This window comes from Antennarius striatus, chromosome 17 (genome assembly GCF_040054535.1).
Source record: "Antennarius striatus isolate MH-2024 chromosome 17, ASM4005453v1, whole genome shotgun sequence".
NCBI classification, from domain to species: Eukaryota; Metazoa; Chordata; class Actinopteri; order Lophiiformes; family Antennariidae; genus Antennarius; species Antennarius striatus.
Genome location: NC_090792.1, coordinates 11,606,915 through 11,632,786, shown reverse-complemented (window position 1 = coordinate 11,632,786; position 25,872 = coordinate 11,606,915). Strand labels below are relative to the sequence as shown.

Genomic DNA, 25,872 nt, shown 5'->3' with positions numbered 1-25,872 from the left:
TCCATTAGAGGGCAGTAACCCACGTAGTGTCTGTAATCTCAAAAAGAGACCACAGAAGAAGAAGTCTTCCGTTCTGTCAAGCTGCAATGTCAAACTTCCGGTAGAAGGTTGATAGCGCTGGTTTCTTCTGTTTCGTGAGGATAATGTTAAAATGCAAAGGACGCCGTTGCAATTATTAATTTTGTTTACGTGACTTTAGATAAACACAAACCGGACGGTTGTTTTGGTGGACGTATTTGGATACACGCTGTTGTTGGATCGCCTGAGAACTCCTGATCCAGTGTGACTCAGTGATGCAACATGGCAGCAACTCCAGTCAGGTGTCTCCTGTCAGCGCTGAGGCGGCACGTCAGGTGTCAAAGCCGTGGACTGAACTGTTTGACGGAGAGCACAGTCAGCCAGGTGTCCTCTGTTGTCGTAAGTAAACACAGGGGAGCCGAGAGGCACACCAGCCTGGACATGAGACCCCCTGTGGGGTGGGACAGACAGCGGGGCAGCAGCAGCAGCAGCTCCCGTCTGTTCCGGTCCGTGTCGGCGGCTCTAGGAGTCTGTGGCGCGGCGCTGGTTGACAGTCACGAAGATGGACAAACGAGGGACAGAAGACTGCAGATGTCTGAGCGGTGTCTCGGTCTCATTCTGACACCTGCCTCCTGTGCCTCCCCCTTTAAACCCGACAGCCCCCGGTATAAATACAACTTCATCGCAGATGTGGTGGAGAAGTCCACTCCAGCTGTTGTGTACATTGAAATCATGGGCAGGTGAGCTGACTGTAAAGGTGCTGCACAAAGGGGAAAGAAATCACGAAATTTACCAAATCCATGTCCATTATGTTAGAAAAAATTATCTGCCGAAGTGATAACATACTGTATACAGTACTGTAGGTTGCGGTGGAATTATGCTTACAGCAGGAACACAGTTTATTAAAATACATGGCATCAGAGTAAAATATACACCTGGCAGAAGTTCTTCAGTGAAACGTAATGCATTTAATTACTTTATTAAACTTTATACAAACATATTTGGAAATTCATCATTATAAACAACTAATAATCAAAAGTACTGTTACTATATCAGATTGTGTTTTGCACCTGTAGACTACTTCTACTTTTTAAATCACAGATCATTTTCTGTACTAATTTAACCAACCTTTTCAGTATGAGCATCACAAAGTCTCTTGCTGTTACTCAGACCTTCATGGACTCCCAGAAGCACCAATTTCACTTCTTGGTGAAGCCACTAGTTTTTAGCGGGTTTGTGTGAATATGGGTTCCATCTGACCTTATACAAGCTGCTTTTTTTTTTTTTTACAGGTATACAGCTTTTGTTTCTAATGTGACTCAACCAATATATTACATTCTGGTTCCAGTAATGTCAAATTCTGTCTTCTAGACACCCATTTTTAGGAAGAGAAGTGCCAGTGTCAAACGGCTCTGGTTTCATTATCAGCAGTGATGGTCTCATCGTCACCAATGCCCACGTTGTGGCCAACAAGAGAGGCGTGCGTGTGAAGCTCACCAATGGAGAGATGTACAATGCCACTGTGCAAGATGTTGATCCAGTGGCAGACATCGCCACCATCAAAATCTCTGCCAGGGTGAGTTGCAAACCACAATAGTCACCACCACTCACATAAACAAAATAAATCTTCTGTCAAATGTTTCGTATGTTCGTGATGAATCTCACAATGCAATAGAAATTTCTACATTTTCTCTGTCTTCCAGTTTTAGTTTAGTTTTTCTTTTCTTTTCCATGCACAACGCTCCCACCGGGTTTTACAGTAAACTGCTCAGTAGTTCTTTGTCATAATCCTGCTGACAAACCACATATTAAATGGACATGAGTAAAAATGTGGAGGACAAAAAGGGCATGAAGGTGATAAAAGAGGAAGTTTTGTCAGAGCTGTGGTTTTAGGGATTACTGCAGTCGCTGCTGACTTACCCTCTCTGCTTTATTTTTCGGACTTGCAGAACCCTTTACCCACACTCACCCTCGGTCAGTCATCCGATGTTCGACAAGGAGAGTTTGTGGTCGCCATGGGGAGTCCGTTTGCTTTACGAAATACAATCACGTCAGGCATCGTCAGCTCAGTGCAGAGAGGCAGCAAGGAGCTGGGCCTGTCCAACTCCAACATGGAATACATCCAGACTGACGCTGCCATTGATGTGAGTGTTCTGTAATAATATGAGAGGGACAGAGATGGGACGGGTCTTATATGTTACATATTTGTTTTTGCAGTTTGGAAATTCTGGAGGTCCCCTGATTAACTTGGTGAGTTGCTCTTCCTTCCTCACATTCAAGCAGTTGAACACGCTGAAATGTCAATGGGTTTTTGCAGCCAAATATGAGCACAGCACCCTGTTTTAGTGTTATCATTCTTCTAATCAGGACGGTGAAGTCATTGGTATAAACACCATGAAGGTCACTGCTGGAATCTCCTTTGCTATTCCATCGGACTGCCTGAGACGTTTTCTTGATCAAGCAGAAAAGAAAAAGAGTAAGAAAAGTTAAAAGCTAAACATAATCTATTCCTCTGGTCCATGTTCTCTGCAGTTATTAAAGAATATTTTCATGATTCCTTGTCTTTGATCGTCCTCAAAGGTTCTTGGTTCGGCGAGGCTGAGGCAAAGAGGCGGTACATCGGTGTAATGATGCTGACTCTGACTCAGAGGTAAATGCTTTAAGTCAAAACGAGTGACGTGTATTTAATCCAGTCTAAAACTATGTGCGTTCACGTTGCTTCTCTTCACTTCAGCATCATTGCAGAGTTGAAGCTGAGAGATCCGTCCTTCCCAGACGTGACACATGGCATCCTGATTCACAGAGTGATCATGGGCTCCCCTGCCAACAGGTGAGTGGATCAACCAGCTGCAGGTATGGATGAATGGTAAAGGATTTGTTGAAGGTTACATTTATGACCCAGACCTACACAGAGCTGCTGAATTGCAGGTTTAACCTGTTGAAATAAGGTTAACCTTAAATGAATTGAGAAAAGATTATTTCCATTACTGAAAAATGTTGAAAGTGAGCCAGCATTAATTAGTCAGTAAAATATAATTCAAAATTAGTCACATAAATCACTGGTCAAAATGTAAAATTTTGCAATTCAAACAATCTTGATTCATTTTCCTTCAAACATTGTACTGTAATGTCTAATATACATATGTATTATAAATGGAGGTTATGCTGAAACACTGACAACACTATTGTTGTGGTATTGCTCTTTAACCCACAACACTGTCGTCCTGTTTTCAGAGCTGGCATGTTTCCAGGAGACGTTGTGGTGGAGATAAACGGAGCGAAGGTGAACACTGCTGAGGAGGTCTACCAGGCTGTCCGCAGCAGCGACCAAATCACCATGCTTGTGCAAAGAGGACGCGAATTGCTTCGACTTAAAATGACTCCTGAGTACACGGAGTGACACTACATCACACCAGCCTGACTGATAGAGATGTGATTAGTATTTAATGTACAGTAACAGAGAAAACTGTTTGTGGTTGTGAGCATCATGGGATAAAAATGTTTGTAAACCCATGACCACTCAGTTGAAGGTAATGTTTTTGAAAATGTATACATTGTTCTGATCACTTTTGCTAAAGCATTAATGACACTATAATAAAATATTACTGTGATTCTGGAGTTAATGTTCTGTGAAGAATGTCTTGACTTATGGATGTTAATGAATTACAAAATCATTTCTGAAATACAAGCTTAATATTTATGAGCCTATCTGTACAGAAAAATAAAGTTCAGTATCTATTCTCAAGTTTAATAAAATGAGTTTTCTACCTCAACTTTTACTTTTTACAGTAGCAAAGACTGCATCATTCCATGACAACTATTGAGATTGGACCTTGGAATTTTAAGGTTTCTGATCATACCAATTTTATTTATTTCATGCCATCCAAAATATCTAACACTTGCAATAAACATTTGTCAAGTTCATGCACCATTTTCTAAAAGTCTTTAAGTACATTTTATACAGAAATTTCTTTTTTTCATCCTTTCACCAGACAAAGTTATCCAGTTCAACATTTTTAGATTAAAAAGGACAATGTTATTCTCTTCGGAAAGTGTAATTATGTTCAACAACAATAGTTTTTGATTATTTTAGTTACATTTTATGTGCAGCATTCAAAAAGAAGTACGCTAATGGTATGCTAAAATCAGTTTCTTTAATATGCCATGGAAGGAACATGTGAAGGTGATAGTGATTAAAATAGTTTAATCCACCCACTTTTTTTTCTGCAATTGGGTGGAGATGTTAAGCTTGACGGAGGCTCTGGAAGGAAAATTGGGAAATTAAGAAACTTCTTAAAGAAACGAAGAGACAAATCACAGCTGGGTTCATAGCCATGAAATACTTGGATGAGAAATATGACAATTATCAAATGATATATTGCGACTGATGGACTTTATGCGGGAAACTAGGTTAATGGACAGAATTTAGGAGGATCCGTCACTAAAGGGTTCTAGTCTGTAACTGCCTAATCTGTAGTTCCAATGTAGATTCAGTAGGTGGCGCTAATACTCCAGACACGAAGGGGTAAACTGCCATTAAACCAAACAGAAGAAGAAGATGTTGGGGGGGGGAATTTTGTCTAAACTAGGTCAAGGTGGAGGATGTGCTGCTGACAGTACAGTACATGGTATTTTTGTTGTTTCAAGTAGAGAAATAAAAGAAAAAAGTTTTACCTGCAATTTTTTGATTGGCTCATTTCTGTACACCTGGCCCTCATCAAACAAACTTAGTTACAAAAATCTACCAAAAACATTCTAAAAGAAAAATTAAAACACCAGTTTGAACTTCTCTTCTTCAGAATCTTGAATGACATTTCATCTGTAATGCATTTTGATGCAAAATTACATCAGTGACAGGGTTGAAAATGAAATTGATGGACACAGATAAATGTTATTTTGACCAAAAACAAGGGTCATTTTAATATACTTTAACACATTTCCTAGGAAACATGTGAGATTTTATATTTTACATTAGTTTCACATTACACGAATGACATACTCAGGGCAGACATGAAAAAATGAGTTGAGGATATACAAATTGTATATTAATTGTATTTTACCTCATGATAACAAGTAAATTTGGTCTCAGATACTGAAAATATCACTGACAGCTTTATTATGTCTCCCATTTCTCTTTGAATGTTGGGGACTCGAACTTAAGTTTTCATTTCTGTATTGATTTTTTTTTTTTTAAATTTGAAGGGTTTCTGAAGGACAAGTAAAACCTGAAGCGATGGCACTTTATTAAAGCCATTTAATGTTTGACAGCAACAAGAAGCATGAGACCCAACAATGACATACAAATCAATGGCATTGAACTGACTACCATTAACAGAGGAAACAAGTTTAAACAACTTACGGCTGCTATCAGGATGACAATGATCACAACAGTAAAATCTAGCATTAAGTTCTCTTTTGAATATTTTCACACATAATAAAAACCAAAAACATGAATTCACCTCATGTTAAAGAGAAACAGGCGAGTTGTACATGAGAAGGAAACAAGCGGAGACTCGTTCTTTTGAGTGAAGTCACAGCTGTGACTCCCTACGTCGTAAATTAAAATCCCTCTGCTCTCTGTACAGTAACACACAAACTGATAAAGTGACATGTACTGAACTGCTACACAAATGCATTTACCTCAAAGATTGACAGCTATTAAAAAGAGATAACATTCAAACCACCTATGGTTTAAACAATAAGTTCATACTGTTGGACGAAAGTCATTTTGTTAGTTTTGAGTACTACAACATACAGGTAGGAAGGAAAAATAAAATTGTTCAAATCCCATTAAAATGACTTTAAAAAGGCTTAATATATATTGCTGGTAATATCATTCTTTTTAAGAAAATATAAATTGTGCGACTGAAGCTTACAATACAATGCTGGCAGTAGTGCCAGGTTCCGTGGTGACCTGGAGGAAAAGGGTCATCGACGAAGCGCTGTGTGCTGAGAAATTTCCCCGGGCGAGACAATTGAAAGGAAAAACACCAATTGGACATCACGCAATGCTTGAATCCCTTGCACCAAAACTGGTTATGGTGGAATGCTGCAGATATCATACGATGTGCACAAAAGGCAGCCAAACTATAGTCAAACTCATTCAGATACATAAATATGGGACTGTGGGGTTGCGTGACAAAATAACAGAGACTGCAGTGTCCAATCTAGTTCAGCAATGAGCAAGCTAAGCATCAACTCAATTGACGTGGTCCAGAGCTCGCAGCAGCTCCTCCCCCTGCAGCAGGTATTGACGACCCTGTAAGGGGGCATTGACCTCGCAGTCGTCACGGGTGAGCTGTGGCAGCGTGAAGAGGTAACTGGTGCCCTCTGAAGTGCAGCCCAACAGACGACTCGCCACATCTAGAAGAGAACAAGGTCCTTGAGTTTAAGATTCTGTTCATGTTTAGTTTCAGGCAACAATACAAAGTTTGTGCCACAGAACACTGGTTACCTGATGGCAGCAGCAGTATTGTCCTGGTTGTTCCCGATTCAGAAGACTTCAACTTCTTGCTCTGCTCCACTTGACCCTAGCACAGATGTCCCCGTGATAATCATTTACTACAGACACTCAACATCTCCAATGGTAAATGTAAAACCAATCCATACATCACACTGAGACATCACTCACCTGTTCAATTGTCTCTTTTATGTCACCCAGTCTTCTTTTGCGTTGCGTGTTCTGAGCTGCCTGGGTCTGGAGTGACACATCTGTGTCTATCTGTGTGGTCCTGCAGCACATCAACTGTCATTAGCTAAACGTGACTCATGTAAAATTAAATAAATAAAAATAAATAAATAAAAACCGAGAGACAATACCTCTTAGCAAGGATGCTAGCAAGATGGTGGGTGCTCCTTGGTTCAGGTAGCGCTGGGGAAGCTGTGCAGCTGTCTGGTGAACTGAATGGGGAGCTGGGATAGCTATGGATGTCCTGTGTAAGGCAGACCAGAGGACTCTGAAGGGGTCTGACTGGTCCGCAAGATAGAGGCTGGTCTGGGGGGAGACTGCGAAGCTGGAAATCATCGTCCATCGGGATGTAGGGGGCTAACATCTCCAGATCCAAGTCTTCCATTGCCTGAACGGGAGGCAAAAGACACGGATATGCAATACTTAGAACACTGCGTCACGTTAATAATGCACTTAACAAACATGAAAACTATCTTTCAGCATTATCACCTGTGTAGTAAAGGGGGTCTTGGGTTCTGTATCAATGGCAAAAAGTTTCTCCACCAAGTCCAGCTTGAAATCTGAACTCATTTCAGAGTCTATGGGGAAGCAAAACTCCAGCGGACCGTCAGCCTGATGGAGGGAAGAGACGTTAGGTAGTTTCCTCAGTGCATTAGTGCGCAGCAAGAACTAACAGATTTAGAATCTATAAGGTGAAATGAAAAGATTTCACTTGGCCTCACCACCGAGGAGCTGGCTGGTGTAGCAGCTGAGGCTTTTGCATCATCAGATGTGGTGGTGGTGGTGGCAAGGACAGGCTCGCTGTGTGGCAGGGGGGAAAAGGGAAGAGCGAGCTTTTCACTGGTCGAGGGAAGCATTACGTCATTGTAGACAGGGACATCCTTCGGCAGCTGGATTTCTGATTCTGCAGCAAAAGAGAGGGAGGAAAGAATGGCTTTCAGAAAAGATACAAACTCTGCTTTAAGCTGTGGAGAAGTCTGGGGATCTGGGGCCACGAACCGGGGCAGCTGAAGTCCAGAGGGATGATGGTATCTCCGGCTGCTGGGGCCAGCAGGGTGAGGGCCTCAGGCTCCTTCTTCAGTCTGTCATACAAGCTAGATGGCGGCATGGTCTCCACAGCTTGAGTGAACAGTTTGATCACATCCACCTCTGCACCCTCCTCCTTCACCTCTTCTTTCGGCGTGGCTTGAGACACGTCACAATGGCTCTTCTCCACCACAACTTTTTCTCTCTCTTGCAGCTCTTCCTTCACCTGCTCCACATCCTCTGTCTGCTCCAGAGATAAGATCAGCTTCTCCTCCTGGATGCCACTGTAACAGTCATCCAGACTGAGTATTTTTCAAGCATTCAAAACGGACGATCTATCTCACTAACATTAACGAATTAGAATTTCTTCTGAAAATACTTTTCAAAGAGTCTTTATAAATACCTGAGAACAAAGTTGACACAGACTACACACTGCGGCTGAGAGTTCTTGTTATTGTAGATGACTGTGGCCTGGGTTTCCACCCACACAAATCCTCCTCTCTTGGCCAGCATCCGGTACTGGCCTGTGCAGACCTGGCCTTTTGCAAACACTTATAGGACAGAGAAATGAAAGGAGACAATTAGAGTTAGTCACTTTTTTTTACGGTAACACAAAAATAACACAGCTGGAATATGCTCTGCTCACAGTTGTGGTGAGTCTTATTGAGGTGATCTGAGTCTTGAGCGTGATAGTACTCATACACAGAACGATTCAGCAAGTCCTCTGGATCGTAACCCATGAGCTCAGTGATCCTGGCCAAACAAAAAGCAAACCAAAAAAAGATTATTCTCCTTCATTGATATGTTCTGAATTTTTAGACCTTCTGTAGTACCAACATTAAACACTAGGGGACTCTGTGCTCATGGTGATGAGAGCTGTGATTACAGCCAATGCAAAACAATCCCTGTGACTTCAAAGATCATGTTAAGCAGGGGTCCCCAACATTTTTAGCTCCATGGACTAGTTTCATCTAAGACAATATTTTCACGAACTGGCCTTCATTTGCTCGATAATTATTAATGATGCCAGGACAACTGTAGTCTAACAACAAATCATCTGCAGTGGTTTTATGTAAAATGCAAACATCAACAGACAATAAAAAAACTTTTTTCACAGATTGATAATCAACATCTCTGTAAACGAAATAATTGTAAGAAATAATTATATTAAAAACTCAATTGAAGTGTCCGCACTGATGAGGTTTATTCTGACATATAGCGACTTACAATCAGTGCATTCAACGTAGGAGAAATACTGATCATTTCCAATAAAAGGGTGAACAATTCAATCAAATAATAATAATGACAATAATGAGAATTAGTGGTTGGAGACTGCTGATCTAGGGGTAACGGGAGACAATTACACATGAAGTGTGTTCTGGACGTCCGGTCTACTCCGCAGTTTGGTTTTCTTTATAGTCACTGCAGAAAATCCCGCTTCACAAAGACAGGAGGTTGGAATTGGAAGCATATCCTGATATCAGGATATTCTGCCTTGACTTTAATCCAGAACACTGGCACAGTTGTGGGTGCTTAATAAAGGGGCAACCTGTCACATGACCGAGACTTGTCAAGTGGACAGACTCACGCATTCGTCTGTACATCATTCCACAGATGTTACTTTTCAAAATAAAACAGCTTTCAGATTCCGAAATAAATAAAACCAATGTAATGCAAGTTATTTATTCTTCCTGTGTGGCCCGGTACCAAACGACCCACGGACCGGTATCGGTTCGCGGCCCGGGGGTTGGTGACCGCTGATGTTAAGGGTATATGTTTAGCTTTCTAATGTTATAATATTCTCCCAAACGGACAAACCCACCTCTCATCACAATATGTGAACTTCATGTCCATTGTATGACGACTGAGAAAGGTCTTGGTGTCAAGAGGGACCTCGATGTTGGAGGGGTGTGGGATGGGGTCGCAAATCAATACCAGGTAAGGGACCAGTGGCTCCTTTTGCACGTTGGGAGTCTGCTCAGTGAGGCTGTCATAGACTTGAACATGGCCTGAGCAGCGGAGCACCTAAAGTAAAAACGGGTCACAACCCTTTCAATAAAGTTGTTTTAAGGGAATTATATTTAGTTGACAAATAATTTGACTTTTCCATCATTCTTTTTCAAACTCATTTAAATGTAGACTAATAAGTAATGAAAACAAGGATCACTATCACAATTACATGTTTTACTGTATAAATATGACATCCATGATGTAATTGTTACACTAACATGAATCTCCTCCAGATATTAGATTGATATTACTGCTGCGTAAACGTAAGACACAACATTCTAGTTTTCTATTTCTCGTAATGTAACTTCAACATCAGGAAAATTCTTTGTGCTGATGTTGAGTTGTTTAAACTACAGGATCATAATAAGACAGAATATTCCTTGCCTACCTTCCATGTGGCTGATTTGACATTGACAGTGCGGCCCCTGCTTGTGAGAGTACACTTCATTCGGAGGAAGAAGCTGCGCTCTGTGTTCAGCTCCTTGGCCTTTTTAGGACCTGAAATCACACGAGTAGGAAGAGGTCACATAAAAAAAAGGAAACCAGCTTTGATTGTTATCATATCAACAATGTTTGAATTCACAATTGCCATTCTTTCTCATTTAGTGTTTTATTGTATACTTTTATGACCTACCAGCAGTTCAAATCTGCATTAAAAATTGACTTTTCAATTATCCATAGTGAGATAAAATTTGTAAAAAAAAATCATAATTTAAAAGTCATTTTTGAAGAGATAAGAGTGCATACAACTGTGCCTAAAAATTGCATCCAATGCAACACTGGACAATGTTTCAGTCTCTCACCTGTTCTATGCACCAACATCTCCCTCACTTCCTCCTGGTCACAGGGATGAATGAAGTCAAACACGCTGTGTCCCGTCAGGTCAAACTGCAGTGGAAAAAGTTCAGGATTTTAATCTCCAGTTCCACCTTAAATAGCACGTGAATTTCTCCACCGCCTGAACACAGCAAAATACACATTACATACCTAGCATCGTTATTCTAAATATAAGTCAACAGGCATCATTCTAATAAGTCACGTACAGTAGAGCCACACAAAATAATCTAATCTGTGTAGCCATGCAGCTAACTGTAATAATGCATTGATTTGTTCAGATGTAAAGTATAATTAATGCCACAATTTTGATAATCAATTAGGAAAAAGATAGTTTATACCATAAAGAATTACCACAATTTAAGATTCTTGATTCTCGACACCTAGGTCACTTTTAATCTTTGAAACAAACAAACAAATCAGTAAATCAGACCTACCTGTGCCAAACCAAGGCACTTGTTGATATTCTCAGAGAGATAGATCATATCTCCATCTTCAGACAGCACCATGAGAAAACCTTCCAGAGCCTTTAGGTAGGAGCTATTCAGCAGTAAATCAAGCTCTGTTTCCTTCTCTGCCATTGGCTTATCTGGTTGAGATAACAGAAAGGGGGAAAAAAGGACATAGAGAAATAAAGAAAAACTGCAGGAGGAAAATACAGCTCAGGAGACCAAAAATGTTAGTTGTCCAAAGAGGAACGGGAGATCGTGTCACAAAAAAGACAACACCCACAGGTATATCTGCAGGAAGATCTATACTTGTCTGAGTCAACAGAAGCTAACTCATTTGTGATCATTTAGTGATCGGTTCAGTTTTTCTATTTTCTCATAGTGTGCTCACTTTTAGTTTGACTCTCCATGCCTTCAGAGAAGGCATTATACAAATGATTTTTTCACTATGCCTGGAAGATAACAAAGAAATATGTTGCATAATTTTGCCATTGTTCAAAAATTATATTTAAAAAGCGTATATAAAATAATAATTATTGTTTTACAAGCAGCGTAGAAGCCGATACTTTTTTGACATGAATTGAACCCTGGCGTCGTGCCCAGAGTGTCCCCTGCCTCACGCCCTATGCCACTGGGATAGGCTCCAGCTCCCCGTGACCCGCTGCGGCGGATATCGCGGTGGTCATGTGACAATGAATGAATGGATGAACCCTGCAGCTGATCTATAGATGTTTACAGGCTAACGGCCTCTAGGGGGCACTTTAGCAGGACGCACAAAAACCAGATGGGTAGAGATAATGCGGTGAGGAAGACTGGAGATTGATTGTATTTTGAACAGACGTTTTGCACATCATGCACACCCCTTATGATGGAAAACAAGCAAAGAAAGCCAAATGATGCAGATTTTAAGTTAAAGGCAATTGAGCTGGATGTCGAAGTTGGAAACAGTGCTGTAACATGCAAGCTTCCCATCAATGAATTGATGGCGACACATTGGAGACGGCAGTATTGTGTTACTGCCATGTTACAGGTTCTGTTCGGAAAGAAACGTTACTTAATTACAAAAATCTTTCTGTGTATCATTTTCCTGTGTACATATCTCATGTTACAACACCTCGACACCTGCAGCTTGTACACAGGTGCGGCCTTGATATGTACAGTTTTTAATATGTAATATGTAAGTTTTTTTAACATTTAGTTGGTGCAGCTTATATTCAGGTGAGTAGTCTCGACACAACCGATCCTCCTTCAGATACTGACCTGTGCCGAGTAGTTTCCTCATGCGCAGGTAGCTGATGGTGAGCCTCATGATGGAGGCCTTATCCAGGCTGGAGCTGATGCTATGAGACATGGGAAGCTCCTGAGCAAGCTGGTAGAACACCTCCGACTCCTTTCCACGCCGGCATCGTGCTGCATCCCTTGACTTCTCCTTCCTCCTCTCTGAGCTCACTCTATGGGAGACAGGTTGTGGGACAAACAAAAGCTGGTCACAAAGTGGTTTTGATCCCACTCTACACACTACAAGAGCTGACATCTCTTTATCTAAAGTGTATGTACAGAGTGTGGTCAGCCATAGACTCCTTTACATGTATATACAATTTATTGGCTGCTGACCAAATGAAATGATGTCCAGCCCCCCCAGAGTGATTGGCTGAGAGACGGCGCATGGATGGATTTTCTTGTCTTGTCTCTTGGCGCACAGCCAGGCTTTTGTGTGACACCGGTCATTGTGACATTTATGAGCCTGTCTCAAAAGAACTACAGAGTAGAAAATGATCACACACAATCACCAATGTAATCTGCGACTACAAAGACAAATATTTTTAAAATTTCATACTAGCCTTCCTCCTAACTTCCTACTGCTCCTTCACATCAACCATTTATAAATGGCAAAGTTCAACAGACTTGTGCAAGTCACTATAAAAGAATACATTCTGCTCTTGTGCAATGGCAAATCTAATTTTTATAGTGAGTGCTGATTTAAATTTGTTTGTATTGGTGAGGTAAGTCACGCGAGCTCTTACAAAAATAGGTTTGCATTTATAAATCTTTGAAGCAATTATAGTAGTCAATAGTAACCATGAGGGGTGGTGAATTTATATCTCATTCAAATCCTATCTCATTACCCCACAAGCATTTACATGAAATTGGAGTAGAGTCACAACAGAATTGATGGCAGTTCAAAAGCCTTCACTCTGAAACACGCCATGAACTCTCATTGATCTGTTTTGCTTTTGCCGAGGCCAAATTGATTTCTGTGGCTCCTTTCCAGGAGAAGATCATCCTCCTCCTTAAAGCTGGTTATATATGTATGGAATAATATAAACACATGTCAACCTTGAACATAATTACGACTGACAATCACAGCACTGACTTGTAACCCTATCTTGCATCATCCCTACGGAATATCTGGTCACAAAGAAAGCTGATCGCAGCCTTACACAAACAGTATCACATCCCATCAGAAATGCTGAATTCTGTCTTGGACACAACAATCTCCAACAATCTACAATCACGGGAAACATGTAAACAACATCGAAGTCAAGGCACCTGGAGATAATCACCATCTTCTGTTAAGCACTCCAAATCTAAACACAGCTCCCTTCTCAGTCTCCACTTATCCACAAAATTTCCCTGAAATCCTTTCAAACCTTTGGACTCACCCTGCTTCCATACAAACAGCACATATCCTATAACCTCCCGTCACTCCCACTGGCAAAGGTAATGATCCCAAATGATTAACAAGCTATGGCACAAAGGGCACACACTGGGAAAGCTGTCCTATTAAGTTAAATCTGCAATAATGGAATATTGCACTGCTATATGTTGTCCCAACGGAAGCCGGATAACTGATTAGTAGACTTAACCCAAATTGTATTGCTTTGTAATGGATATAACCTACTGTTGGGGTGGGTATAACCCACTGTTATAAAATGTTGTCATACGGATCCAATCTAAATCAACTCATCTGCAATATTCCACTGCAAGAGGATGACATGCTAACTAACCCAACACTCAATATAACACCTTTGAATTTGTGCTAATGACAGACTTAAAATTGCAGTTCTTTATGCTCTGTTTATTTTCAGCATCACTGATTTCAAATTTCAACAGTCTGTCACTCTTCTGACATGAGGAGGGGCAAAGAGATGTGCTTTAAATATAATCAGAATTGTTACTGACATGGCATCTCTCTCCTGTGTCTGAGGCCCCCTGACACAACCATCCAGCAAGCATTCAGCAATGCTTCTGTGAGGTCACCAGGAACTCCCAGCACGGAGAAGAGTGTATCAAAACAAAAATAAATCAAAAATACATGAATGTTATAAAGATTTATACATTTCAAAAAAATTCATTTGCTTTTTCAGATCTAAACAGAACATAAAAAGTAAGGAAATTTGTGTTTGGTAGATTATTTTGTTGTTGTAACGATGCTTATTAGAAATAAATCTTGTATCATTAGAAAACCTGTTTATTTCCTTTTAAAATGGTGCCACACTTCTAAGGAACATACATTTGTGGGGTGAGCAGCACAGATAAGTACCACTAAAAATGTGAAAAATCTTCTCTGCCCAGTAAACCAGCTTATTCTGCCATTGACTCTTGTTTGGTGGATTGGATGATTGAAATTTGAAGAAACAAGACATAATGGCAATTTAACAGTTTATTCATTCAACAAACAGGAGCCTCATTAGCATGTGGAAGAATCATACACAGTCACAACATCCTGGCATCTCCTCCTCATGTTGGTCACCAGCCTGGTCACGCACTGCTGTGGGATGGCATCATATTCTTTTGCATTTATTGCAAATCAGCCAACATGGTTGTGTCAGTCACTCTGGCAGGAACAGCACGCCGAAGCTGATCCCACAAATGTTCAATGGGCTTGAGGTCAGGACTGCTGGCAGGCCATTCCATCCTCTCCACTATCCTTCACTGCCTCCACAAAAGATGTTACACTATCTGTGCAGCAATCAACATAGCATTCTCCATGTCTTGTCCAAATCAAATCAAATCAAATCCACTTTTTTTCGTCCACACAAAGGGGAAATTATGTTTTCCACTCCAGTATTTTGTACATATATATATATATATATATATATATACATATATATATATATATATATATGTGTGTGTGTTAGTCAGAATACACACACACAAACATCGTATACAGGCCCCTGAACACAACACACACTAGGGGCCTGTAGGCATGCAGTTATTGACAACCAGTACAAGGGAAGTGGAGGGACGGGTCGCGACTTCGGAGGTGAGCCCCAATGAGCAGCTTGGGGACGGCGCCTCGCTCAAGGGTGCCTCAGCAGTGGCTGGGAGGTGAGCTGACACCTCCCACTGTCAGCTCACACTCCGAAGATGTCTGGCTGGAGCGGGAATCGAACTGCCGATGGCTGGGCGCTGTCTGGTCCCAAGACGTCTGCTCTACCGCTGAGCCACTGCCGCCCCACTTTGACCCTACGATCCAACTGCCGTAGACAGAATCTAGACTTATCAGTGAACATAACATTCAGGTTCCAGTGTAGGTGTTGTCGACACCAGCACAGATGGGTCTGATGGTGAAAGCCAGCCATTGCAGGCCTCTTGGTAGTCTTATGATTCAAAGATTAACTATGTGCAGTCTGTTCTGGATTGTCTGGGCAGAGCCGTCGGCTATATCGTTCAGCAAACCTTGATTGTGAATCTGCAGAAGACACCCTACAGTACGTAAGTGTTGACAGGTTGAGGAAATGGTCTTCTTGGGGGGTTGTCATCACGCGATGCCTACCTTGGAGCCTGTCTGGGACAACTACTGTTATGGAGATGGTACTAGAGCTCACTCCAAACAATGCCTCAACTTTGTTTCGTGGAGCACCTGCTTGACGTTGCCCTATCACACGGGCTCTATCCTGGTCAGTCAGGATTAGACAATCTACTGACCATTGTAGCACAATCCATTTTCACAGGTCTCAAATGGGGGGGCCAGAAGCGCAAAAAAATCTATTAGCAACAGCAGAATAACCTGTTTGATTGGACAGAGAGGATTTGTCACATTTTTTATGGGCACAACCCAGATACTTAGCTCTGCTGCTCACCCCACACATGCATGTTCCTTACAAGTGTGGCACCATTTTGAAGAGGAATAAACAGGTTTTCCAATAATATAAGACTTTCCAAGAAGCATTGTTACAACAAAGAAATAAGTAACTAAACACAGATTTACTTACTTCTTGTGTTTAGTTTTAGACACTGAACTAGCCTCATTAATCTGCAGCTATTCAATGACCCCGCGCCGCACAAAAAGGGAGGAAAAATGCTTTCATTCGTTTGTATAAAGCATGCAATGAAAAAAATGTCCCCTTGATGTTAAAACAAAGGCAACAGAGAGGCCATTATTATATAACACCATTAATACACATGGCCATGAATACCCAGCAGTCCTCTGCCTGACATGCTTCACTGCAAACACAATCACTCTCACCAGCTTTAATTGTACTAATGTGCCACAGTGAAAAAAGAAAATATTGAATGTGTCTTTAGATGTATTTTGTGTATTTGTGTATTTTGTTACTAAGCACTTTTACAAGAGAAGTGTTCCCACCATCTGTCAGTCCTGTTTAGAAAGAAAGTAAACATATTCTTATGTAATATATAATGTGGTTTGATGAACCACTGCAGCTAAAACCCTCCTACTAAAACTACCCAATATGGAGAGAAAAGCAGCGCAGGACTGAAAATCAAGCCCCTCTACAAACGAACGGTACATAATTCCACTACATGAACCAAATCAGCTTAGTTGGGTCTTCCTTCAATTCACAGAAATGACCTCATTAGCAACAGAAAAGGTTTTACAGCAAAAACTGAATACAGTGCTACCTCTACTTACAAAATTAATTGGTTCCGGAAGAAATTACGTAAGTAGAAACTTTCGTAAGTAGAGAGGCGTTTTCCATGCAAATTCCCTAATACGTTCCAAGCCCCCGAAAAATCTGACATGTTTTATAAAGCATAAAAATGCATCAAAACATGTATCAAATACATGTTACGATTAGATGATTGCACAATAAATGAGAGTTGTGCGTAACGTAAAAAACAAAGATCATTAAAGGTCATTTACCTTTTAACTGCTGTCCCCATTGTTTTTTGCCCTCTTTGGTTCATGCGCTCCTGCCTCACTATGCCGAACAACAGACTGAATTCCAGTCCTCCTTTTGAACTTCTCCAACCACCCACGCGATGCCTTAAACCCCTTAAACTTCCTTTTGCTTTAATAACGTGGCGATTGTAGATGCATTACGGCCACATCCTTTGGCGAGATAAACCAAACGCATCCCTTTTTCATGCTTTTCTATTATCTCTTGCTGTTTGTATGGACAAAAAACTCTTCTTCGTCTTTTCTTTTCCTCATTTCTCCGTCACTTTCTTGGGGTCCATAGCGAATACTCAAAACGTTGATACAGTATGTTTTTGCATTTGCATGGAAAACGCCTCTCTACTTACGAACTTTTCTACTTATGTAATTTCTTCCGGAACCAATTAATTTCGCAAGTACAGATACCACTGTAGATAGCAATGGTGAGAAACAGGTTGTGGAGAAAGGAAATTTAACATTCTAACTTGGGGAAAAAATCATGCCAAAGATTATGTTCCACACACACACACACACAACACAAAAAAACCCCAACTCAAAGTACAAACACTGAAGACGGCCGCCAAACCGGAGAGACAGTGAAATTATATTAGCATGTATGTATACTATCAAGTCATCCAGGTCGTTGTAGATCTTTGTGTTGAATAAAGTCAACTGAACATTCATTGCTGTTACGTCATATGTCAAGATGCTTTAGGTTAAATGGAAGCTCACACTGTGGATGCACACATAAAAGAAACCTGATCCATTCTGCTCAGGCCAATCACAGAGAGATTTCATTTTTGTGCTGTTGCAGCACACCTTTCTGAAAGTGCTTACGGTCTTGTTATATCAGAAAGAATTATTTTTGTGTGGCGAGTGTGAAGCAAAGCCATGTTTTAGAATACAGTGCTCCCTCGCACATTGGCGCATCAACCTTCGCAACTTCACCTCATCGTGGATTTTTGGTAGGCAGTCACGTGATACCATACATGAATTCTATTGGCTGACTGCATCCGGAAGTGTGCTATGTTCCATGAGTCTCGGACTTACGTGAAACACAAAAGTGCTTTAAACAGTCGATAAGAGTGTGGGAAAAGGTAATACAGATAGAAGGTGGTTTAATATCAGAATGGGGAGGGTTAATAAACATTTAAATTACCGTAAATAATAAGATAAATAGTTTGTCGCTCTATCACAGAATCCGTTAATCGCGTGTGGTTTCTGGAATGCATTAACCGCAAGGAAAAAGCACTGTGATGAATATTATGGAAAATTCTGGACATTCAAACACTATGTAAAACAAAAATCTCGCTAGCCAACATAGTCAAAATGACCAACATTATAAAATCAGCCACTAAACTAATACTAATGCCATTTGAATTACCTGCTCCAGTGTTGTGTTCCTGTCAGACTACCGGTACTTCACATGATTACTGGCCCAAAGGCATCCATCAAATCAAACTTATGGACTTAAACAAAATTAAAAAGAAAGCGTCCTCTCATTTAGAAATGGACTAGATAGACCTAACCAATACGATTGTTGCAGCCAAAAAAGCTTTTAAGCTTGTTTTCCCAGTAATAAAAAAAAAAGCCTCACAAACTGTGGTGTCATATGTATTTTTCTTTACTGAAATGACCTTTCCACCTCAGGCTTTCTTGCGAAGCCTCTGGGCTAAAACGGCAAGCCTTCAAAGCAGTGACAGCATAAGTCTAACTGAGCTGACCTTACAGGCTTTAAAATAGGCCAGAGGGTTAAAAAATGAGAGGTACATTTCAGTATTCACAGAGCTTTAGTTCTTACACATTTTGTTATGTTACAGCCTCATTCCAAAATGAAATAAGTTGATTTTCCCCAAAAAAATTCTACGTATAACACCCCACAATGATGCAAAAAAGTTTTCAAAATTTATCAAAAATAAAAAATGAAGACAATGCATGTACAGAAGTACATAGCCTTTGCTCAATATTTGGTTGAGGCACCATTGGCAAGTCTTTTTGAATGATGCCGCAAGAATGGCACACCAGTCTGTGCACAATTTCACCCATTCCTCTTTGCAGCACCCCTAAAGCTTCATCAGGTTGAATGGGGAGCGTTGGAGTCCAGACATTTTCAGATCTCTACAGAGATATTCAATTCAATTCAAGTCTTGGCTCTGGCTGGGCCACTCAGGGACATTCACAGAGTTGTCCTGAAGCCATTCCTCTGATCTATTGGCTGTATGCTTCAGGTCATTTTCCTGAAAGATGAACGGCCACCCCCATCTGAGGTCAAAAGTGAACTACAACAGGTTTTCTTCCAGGATGTCTCTACATTGCTGCATTCATCATCCCCTCAATCCTGACCTGTCTCCCTGTCCCACCACTGAAAAGCATCCCCACAGCATGATGCTGCCACCCACATGCTTTGCTGTAGTGATGGTATTGGCCAGGTGATAAGCAATGTCTTGTTTCCTCCAAACACATTGCAAATTCATGGCAAAGAGTTCAATTCTTGTTTCATTAGACCAGAGAATTCTCCTTCTCATGGTCCTCTGAGAGTCCTTCAGATGCCATTTGGCAAAGTCCAGCCACTTTGCCATGTGTCTTTTACTAAGGAGTTGCTTCCATTTGGCCACTCTACCATACAGGCGTTATTGGTGGAGTGCTGTAGAGATTGTTGTCCTTCTGGAAGGTTCTCCTCTCTCCACTCTGCTGGAGCTCTGACAGTGTGACCATTGGGTTTTGGTCACCTCCCTGACTAAGGCCCTTGTCCGCTGTTTGCTCAGTTTACGCGGGAGGCCAGCTGTAGGAGAGACCTGGTAGTTCAGAATGTATTACAGATACGGATGATGAAGGCCACTGTGTTCATTGGGACTTTAAAAGCTGCAGAAATATTTCTGTACCCTTTTGTACCCACAGATTTGTGTCTGAAGATAATCCTATCACAGTGATCCAAATTATTTGAATCCATGCTTGTGCTTTGTACTCTTAAATGTACTGTCACCCGAGGGACCTTATTACACAGGTCTGTTCCTTTCTAAATCATTCTTCTAAACCACAGGTGGACTCCAATTAAGCTTCAAGAACATCTCAAGGATCAGCAGTGGAAACAGGATGCACCTGCGCTCAATTTTGACCTTTGTGACAAAGGCTGTGAATATTTATGTATGTCATGTCTTTTGTCAAATAAAAATAATGTCAATTAAGCTTTTCTGTTTTGCAATTGTGGGGTGTTCCGTGTAGAAATTTGAGGAAATGTTTTTAATTCAGTCCATTTTGGAATTAGGCTGCAACATTAAATGTGAAAAAAGGGAAGCACTGTGTATAATGTGTATACTCTTCAGATGTACTGTATTAAAAAAAACACTAAAAATTGATCAAGTGTGCAACAGTTCTGTTGTCTGCTTCCAGAGATCACATCACTACAGTCCTAGGTGAGAGCTGGGCTGTAACTATGGATTTTTTCTTGCAACAGTGAAAATGCAATATATACCCATGGAATGGCGGTTAATCACTCACATCCCACAATTGCAGCACAAAAACAGATGCAGAAATAGAAGAGAAGATAACATTTAAATCTTAGGCTAGCATAAAAATATTTGGAGCACACCTATGGAGACGATAACAGACTTTTTAGATTGCAGGCCAAAGATACATCCTTCACAAAAACAGCAGCACAAAAACAGATGCAAGCTATCCTTGACAGAGAAAATAAAATTCAAATAGCAGGATAGCATAAAATATTTGGAACACACCTTGTGGTAAAGACAATAAACCGATTTTAGTTTGCAGACCAAAGAAACATCCTTCACACAATAAGACAAAAATGTTGTCTCAAATGGTGCACTTACATAGAAATGGACAGACTATTGCTCTTATGAGCCCTTTTTCCACTGCAAGAGTGGTAATGATGGAAAATGTTATGTCAGCTAAATGGTCATATAACGCACACACACATCCACAGGGGAAAAAATCTCATCATCCCAAGACACCTCAGGTGAGATATATTGCAGTAATGCAATTTTTGTCACAGCCCCAGGTGTGAGATGTTTTTTTTTATTTGGCAAGAGAAAGGTAGCAGAGGTAAAGAGCTCTTTCGCAATCAACCCTGGCTTATAATAACAGTTCAGAAGACCTCAAATACTGGTTTACATGTAATGTACAAATCTCACCGGCAAAAGTTTCACTTTTTGTATTCAAAAACAGTATAACCAGTGGCTCACTTCAACTGACATCCACAGTAACCAGCAATTTATGCAGTGTAATAAAATAAGCAAGCCTTTAGTGTATGTTTGAATTACTGTCACATCATTTTCAAGTTCTAACTAGTCTGCAAACAAAAGCCAATTGTACCTGAGAACTTCCAGGCAGTGGATCACTCCACTCATTTGGCCACTCCTATTGACGTCAAACCCTAGTGATTAAGGGATGAGGCAAAAATAATACCAAAGCACCTCACAGGGAACAACTGCATCACATCAAATCCTTTACCTTCATTTGACTGAGATTAAACTGAACACATACCTGCTGAAACAAAATATTATGTTTACCCTTTACTCGTGCCCATACAAAGTCCAATTTTCACATTTTAAGAGAATGAGAAAAGACTGAGGCAATACATTTTGTAATGACACATCCCTTATGTTGTAATTGATTGAGAAGAAAATGGAAAGTACAGACCTGTTACTCAACTCACGGTAGACTATAAATCACCTTTCCTTAATATTCTGCAGAAGAATTATGTTACTGCGATTTAGCCATCAAAATAGCAGATGAATCCCACATTTTCTCGTCCAGCATATTACAATATGTGGTCACATGTCTCATTATTGTACAAAATTTTCCAAGTTACTATAAAATTACATTTCTGGTGAAATACTTATTTTAATGACTCCCTATTTAACTATGAAACAAAACCAACCAAATCAAGAAAGGAACTTCTGTCTTACACTTTGTAGTTAAAAGCTATACAAACAAAATTACATGTAACTTTATTATTAATTATTTGTAACTCGGAAAATGAAGAGCACTTCAAACCGCGGAAATCTTCACTAAACATGACATATTTGGACAGGGGTCGATCATCAGTGTCTCAGACTGTTTACATGAACTACCAAGGACACTAAATCGAACCATTCATAACATAAAAAATGGACTACAAATAGAAATGAGTCTGTCTACAACAACATTCGAGTAAGATTTCTTTCCTTTATGTTGGCGTTTTAGCACCTATACGAAGAAACACGCTGGCGAGGAAAAGTTTATTTATGTCAAAGCTAGGTAACTCATTAAAGAGATGGAATCAATCTTTGATTACAATAATATCAACTGGACACACTTTAACGCTGACTTCTCTCTGCCTGCTGGTTTGTTGCATTAGTCACTTGCTAACAGTAATAGCATCGCTAGCAGACGCGTTTTGTTAAAGCAAGACGCCGAAGTCGCAGTTAACCTTGAAAAAAACCCAATAGTGTCACACCAAGAACACCAACACAACGTTAGTCAAACCCAAAAGGACACGCAAACTATTAAGTTAGCCTTAAAAGAACAACATAGCGTACTCTGTTCCATAGGCTGTCATTGCATTACCTTTTCTTTTCCGGTACAGTTATTGTGTCCATGTCCGGACGAGAGGAACTGAGTTGAGTCTCTCTGAGGGTATCAAGCTCTATCAAGGCCCGTCGACAAAATAAACACTAATCCAAATATTTTCAAAATAGATGAATCCGTAAATCCTCAAGCTGGTTTCATACGAGCTCCGCGTTATTAGTCGTCAAAGATATTGAGCTTTCTTTCACCCGCTGGAAGAACCGCCCACTCGGTTGTGTCGCGTCACGCGATACTGCCACGCTGGAGAGGTTAGCTGCTCTCCGAGATGAACGTTACACCGAGCAGGATCTGACCCCGCCCCCTTCCCCCCGTATCCCTCCGCGGGGACGCGCCGGTCACATGCTGTCTCCATCGAGGACGCGCATCAAAAAACTAATCCCGTGTAACAAACTGTAATTCAGATGATAATCCATTGAGCCAGGATAGACATTTCTCACCTTAAATTTTGAGTTCATTGTGATCCTCAGCAGATGACTTCATGTAATTATAAATTTAGTAAGACAAACAATTTTGGACATGCTTATTACTTGGTATAAAAAAGTGTTAAAATCACCAAAATGTTTAGACAAATCAAAAACAGTCATTACAATCACTGGCTTGAGTTTAGTTTTATTTATTTATGTGATTTTTATGTATTCCTTCATTTATTTCCTGGTTTAAAGTTGTCTGTCCAATCAGGGTTCTCAGGTTTGACAGGATGATGCAAGATGTCACAGATGCAGATTTAAACTTGAGGACAAATATACAACCAGGCCTCGGATATCTTAGCTAAGACCCTTTGAAGATAATTTTTAGTCCCGTAAACCAGAGCGCAGCAATGGTGAGTGAATTAGTGCAATGAATTGTGTATCTTCTACATGTGTACTACTGGATTTTCTTGGTTCATACACAATGCTATTAAATGCCCTTTCCCTGGGTAGGGTCTGTTTGTTTTCAAGATCAGTCAGTCCTTTCCTTTACAAGGCTATTCAAGGGGTCATTCAGTTGCAGCAAACATATGTAGTCATGTAATCTATTCGTCTAAGTTCATCTAAATGAAGTCTTAGCCACCTCAACCATTTCAACACAAGTAATTCCAGTCAACTGTTTGTAAACCATATATATGATCGTTTGTATCATGTTTATTGAATGCGAAGAAATATTGATACCACCTGAAAATGTTTTGGACCATAAACTTTTCCTCAAACAAGAAATCCAGAAGAACAGGCAAAGACTTAGGCTGTTTGACACCATTACCAGAGCTTTGAATAGGTAATGTAAAAAAAAGAAAAAAAAGATTGTATTTTCATTATATAAACCACCATCATCTCATCTAATCTATTCAACCATTTCCTGTAAACAGGGTAAGAGCCATTGTACAACTATACTTTGATGTACTTAGCAAGTGTATAAACACATAGTATGTAATACACACATAAAAATTTACGCAGGAAGTTACTTGAGTAATGGCCATGAAGGAGCTTTTTCATTATCTGTTGTTTAAGAAAATCAATCATACTGGATGGACAGCAGGGTCAAACATTAATTTAATCTTGCAGTGCATAGACCTTGCTTGCAGCCAACAGTATGTCTCAGTAATGAAACGTCTGACAGAACTCTTCAATCTCTCCTCCCATCCAGACATCACCTGAGGCAAGCTGTCAATAGGGCCACACAAATGTATAAACAAAATAATTAACAACAAAGTCCCTTTCTTTGCATAGTTCATACAACAATTACTTGGAAAAATTTTATAAGTAAATTGGATCCCTCGGTTTAAGTTGTATTTCAAATGGATCAGAATGCACAGCAAATCGAAGCATATTAGGAAGGATCTCAGTGGCTTCTTATTTTGTGTCATGGAAACATTACAGCACTGTTTCAGTTTCAAAACGTGCAAAGGCAATGTTTGATACTTGAACCACCAATTTACGGAATTCAAAATCATAGTCATCTACAGCATGGTGGACTTGACATAAATGAATGCAAGTCTGAACTTTTATTGCCTCAGGAAAGAGGCCCTCTATATTTCTACATCCCCCTTCAAAGCAGTGATGTATTTTAATTGTCAGCATTTGTGTGTTCATCCATTAGTCCGTTCGTCCATCCATCCGTCCATTAGTCCACCAAATATCTTCAAAGCCATTGCAAGTAGAAAGATGAGACAAAAAGGACATTACTCAGTCGGCAAAGGGGATGGAAATGAGATGACTTTCACCTTGAGAAAACTAGGTCAAAGTCAAATTTAACTTTTGTACATTCAAGAACCGGATAAGATAGAAAGATGAGGGAGAAGGCCAGTATAAGACCGTAGATCAAAGCTAGTGCTTTGATCTATGAAAGTAGGTCAGAGCACTAGCTTTGATCTTTGACCTATGCAAGTAGGTCAGGGTAAAATTTTGAATTCATGGGTGTTGCAGTCTATGATTGCATTGGTTCTTGTTTGGAGTTGTGGCTGTTCATGTCTGTGTAGCTTGAATACTAGTCAAAAAGCTCATTTTAATTTCTCTTACCAACAGACCATGTTTTTCTAACCGTAATTTCCTTATCGTATCTTACGGTTTCTATCAGGCATCAGCAATGATGCAGAGTGGTTTCCTGTTTACGCTGTACTGGGTTGTGATGACAGAAGGAGTAGCTGAAAGCACCCTCCACATATTTACTGTGCTGCAGAGTTAATGTTCCATCTCCACATCTAACTCACGCTTTCAAGTTTGTTCTGGGTGGTTGATGTGTTCATCAGGGAGACTATTCATTAACTCGTCAAAATTACATGTTTACAAAATATCGCTGTGTGAGCTGCCCTTATATAAACTTCCGCCATCGTATTTTGGAGGTTTCGAAGGCTGTGTTTGTTGAGACAGAAAGAAGAGGGCAGCAAACTCAGCAATTACTGTTAGTCTTGGCGAAAGAAATTTGATTCCAGTGATTTCTAAACACTACGATGTGTCAGCATTACTCGTGTTGAAGACAACCATGCGGCACAACAGCCAAACTTTTTGATATTTCACAATCAGCACGAACCATTTCTTATGCAGTCTTGCATCATACTGAACAAACCTGGCTGATTAAATATACAAGGAGGTCATTAAAAGGGATACACAGTGTTTGTTAGACCTACAATAAAAATAAAAATAATTGATCTCAACTTATAC

General features: G+C 40.3%; 2 protein-coding genes across 2 annotated transcripts; one reads left to right on the top strand and one right to left on the bottom strand.

Annotated features, from left to right (window-relative positions):
• Positions 1–71: 71 nt before the first annotated feature.
• On the top strand, positions 72–3,814 carry LOC137610890 (serine protease HTRA2, mitochondrial-like). Its single transcript, XM_068338792.1, has 8 exons — positions 72–758; positions 1,390–1,594; positions 1,968–2,162; positions 2,236–2,268; positions 2,386–2,494; positions 2,599–2,668; positions 2,753–2,848; positions 3,253–3,814. The coding sequence occupies exons 1-8, from the start codon at positions 301–303 to the stop codon at positions 3,416–3,418; spliced, it is 1,332 nt and encodes a 443-aa protein (XP_068194893.1). The 5' UTR covers positions 72–300; the 3' UTR covers positions 3,419–3,814.
• A 1,440-nt stretch (positions 3,815–5,254) lies between these two features.
• On the bottom strand, positions 5,255–22,979 carry hif1aa (hypoxia inducible factor 1 subunit alpha a). The gene is made up of 15 exons (XM_068339313.1): positions 22,718–22,979; positions 12,286–12,476; positions 11,014–11,165; positions 10,546–10,630; positions 10,131–10,240; positions 9,555–9,757; positions 8,379–8,485; positions 8,136–8,283; positions 7,706–8,016; positions 7,429–7,610; positions 7,196–7,318; positions 6,838–7,094; positions 6,650–6,749; positions 6,473–6,548; positions 5,255–6,381 (listed from the first exon to the last, which is right to left on the bottom strand). The coding sequence occupies exons 1-15, from the start codon at positions 22,747–22,749 to the stop codon at positions 6,218–6,220; spliced, it is 2,241 nt and encodes a 746-aa protein (XP_068195414.1). The 5' UTR covers positions 22,750–22,979; the 3' UTR covers positions 5,255–6,217.
• Between the last annotated feature and the right edge of the window lie 2,893 nt (positions 22,980–25,872).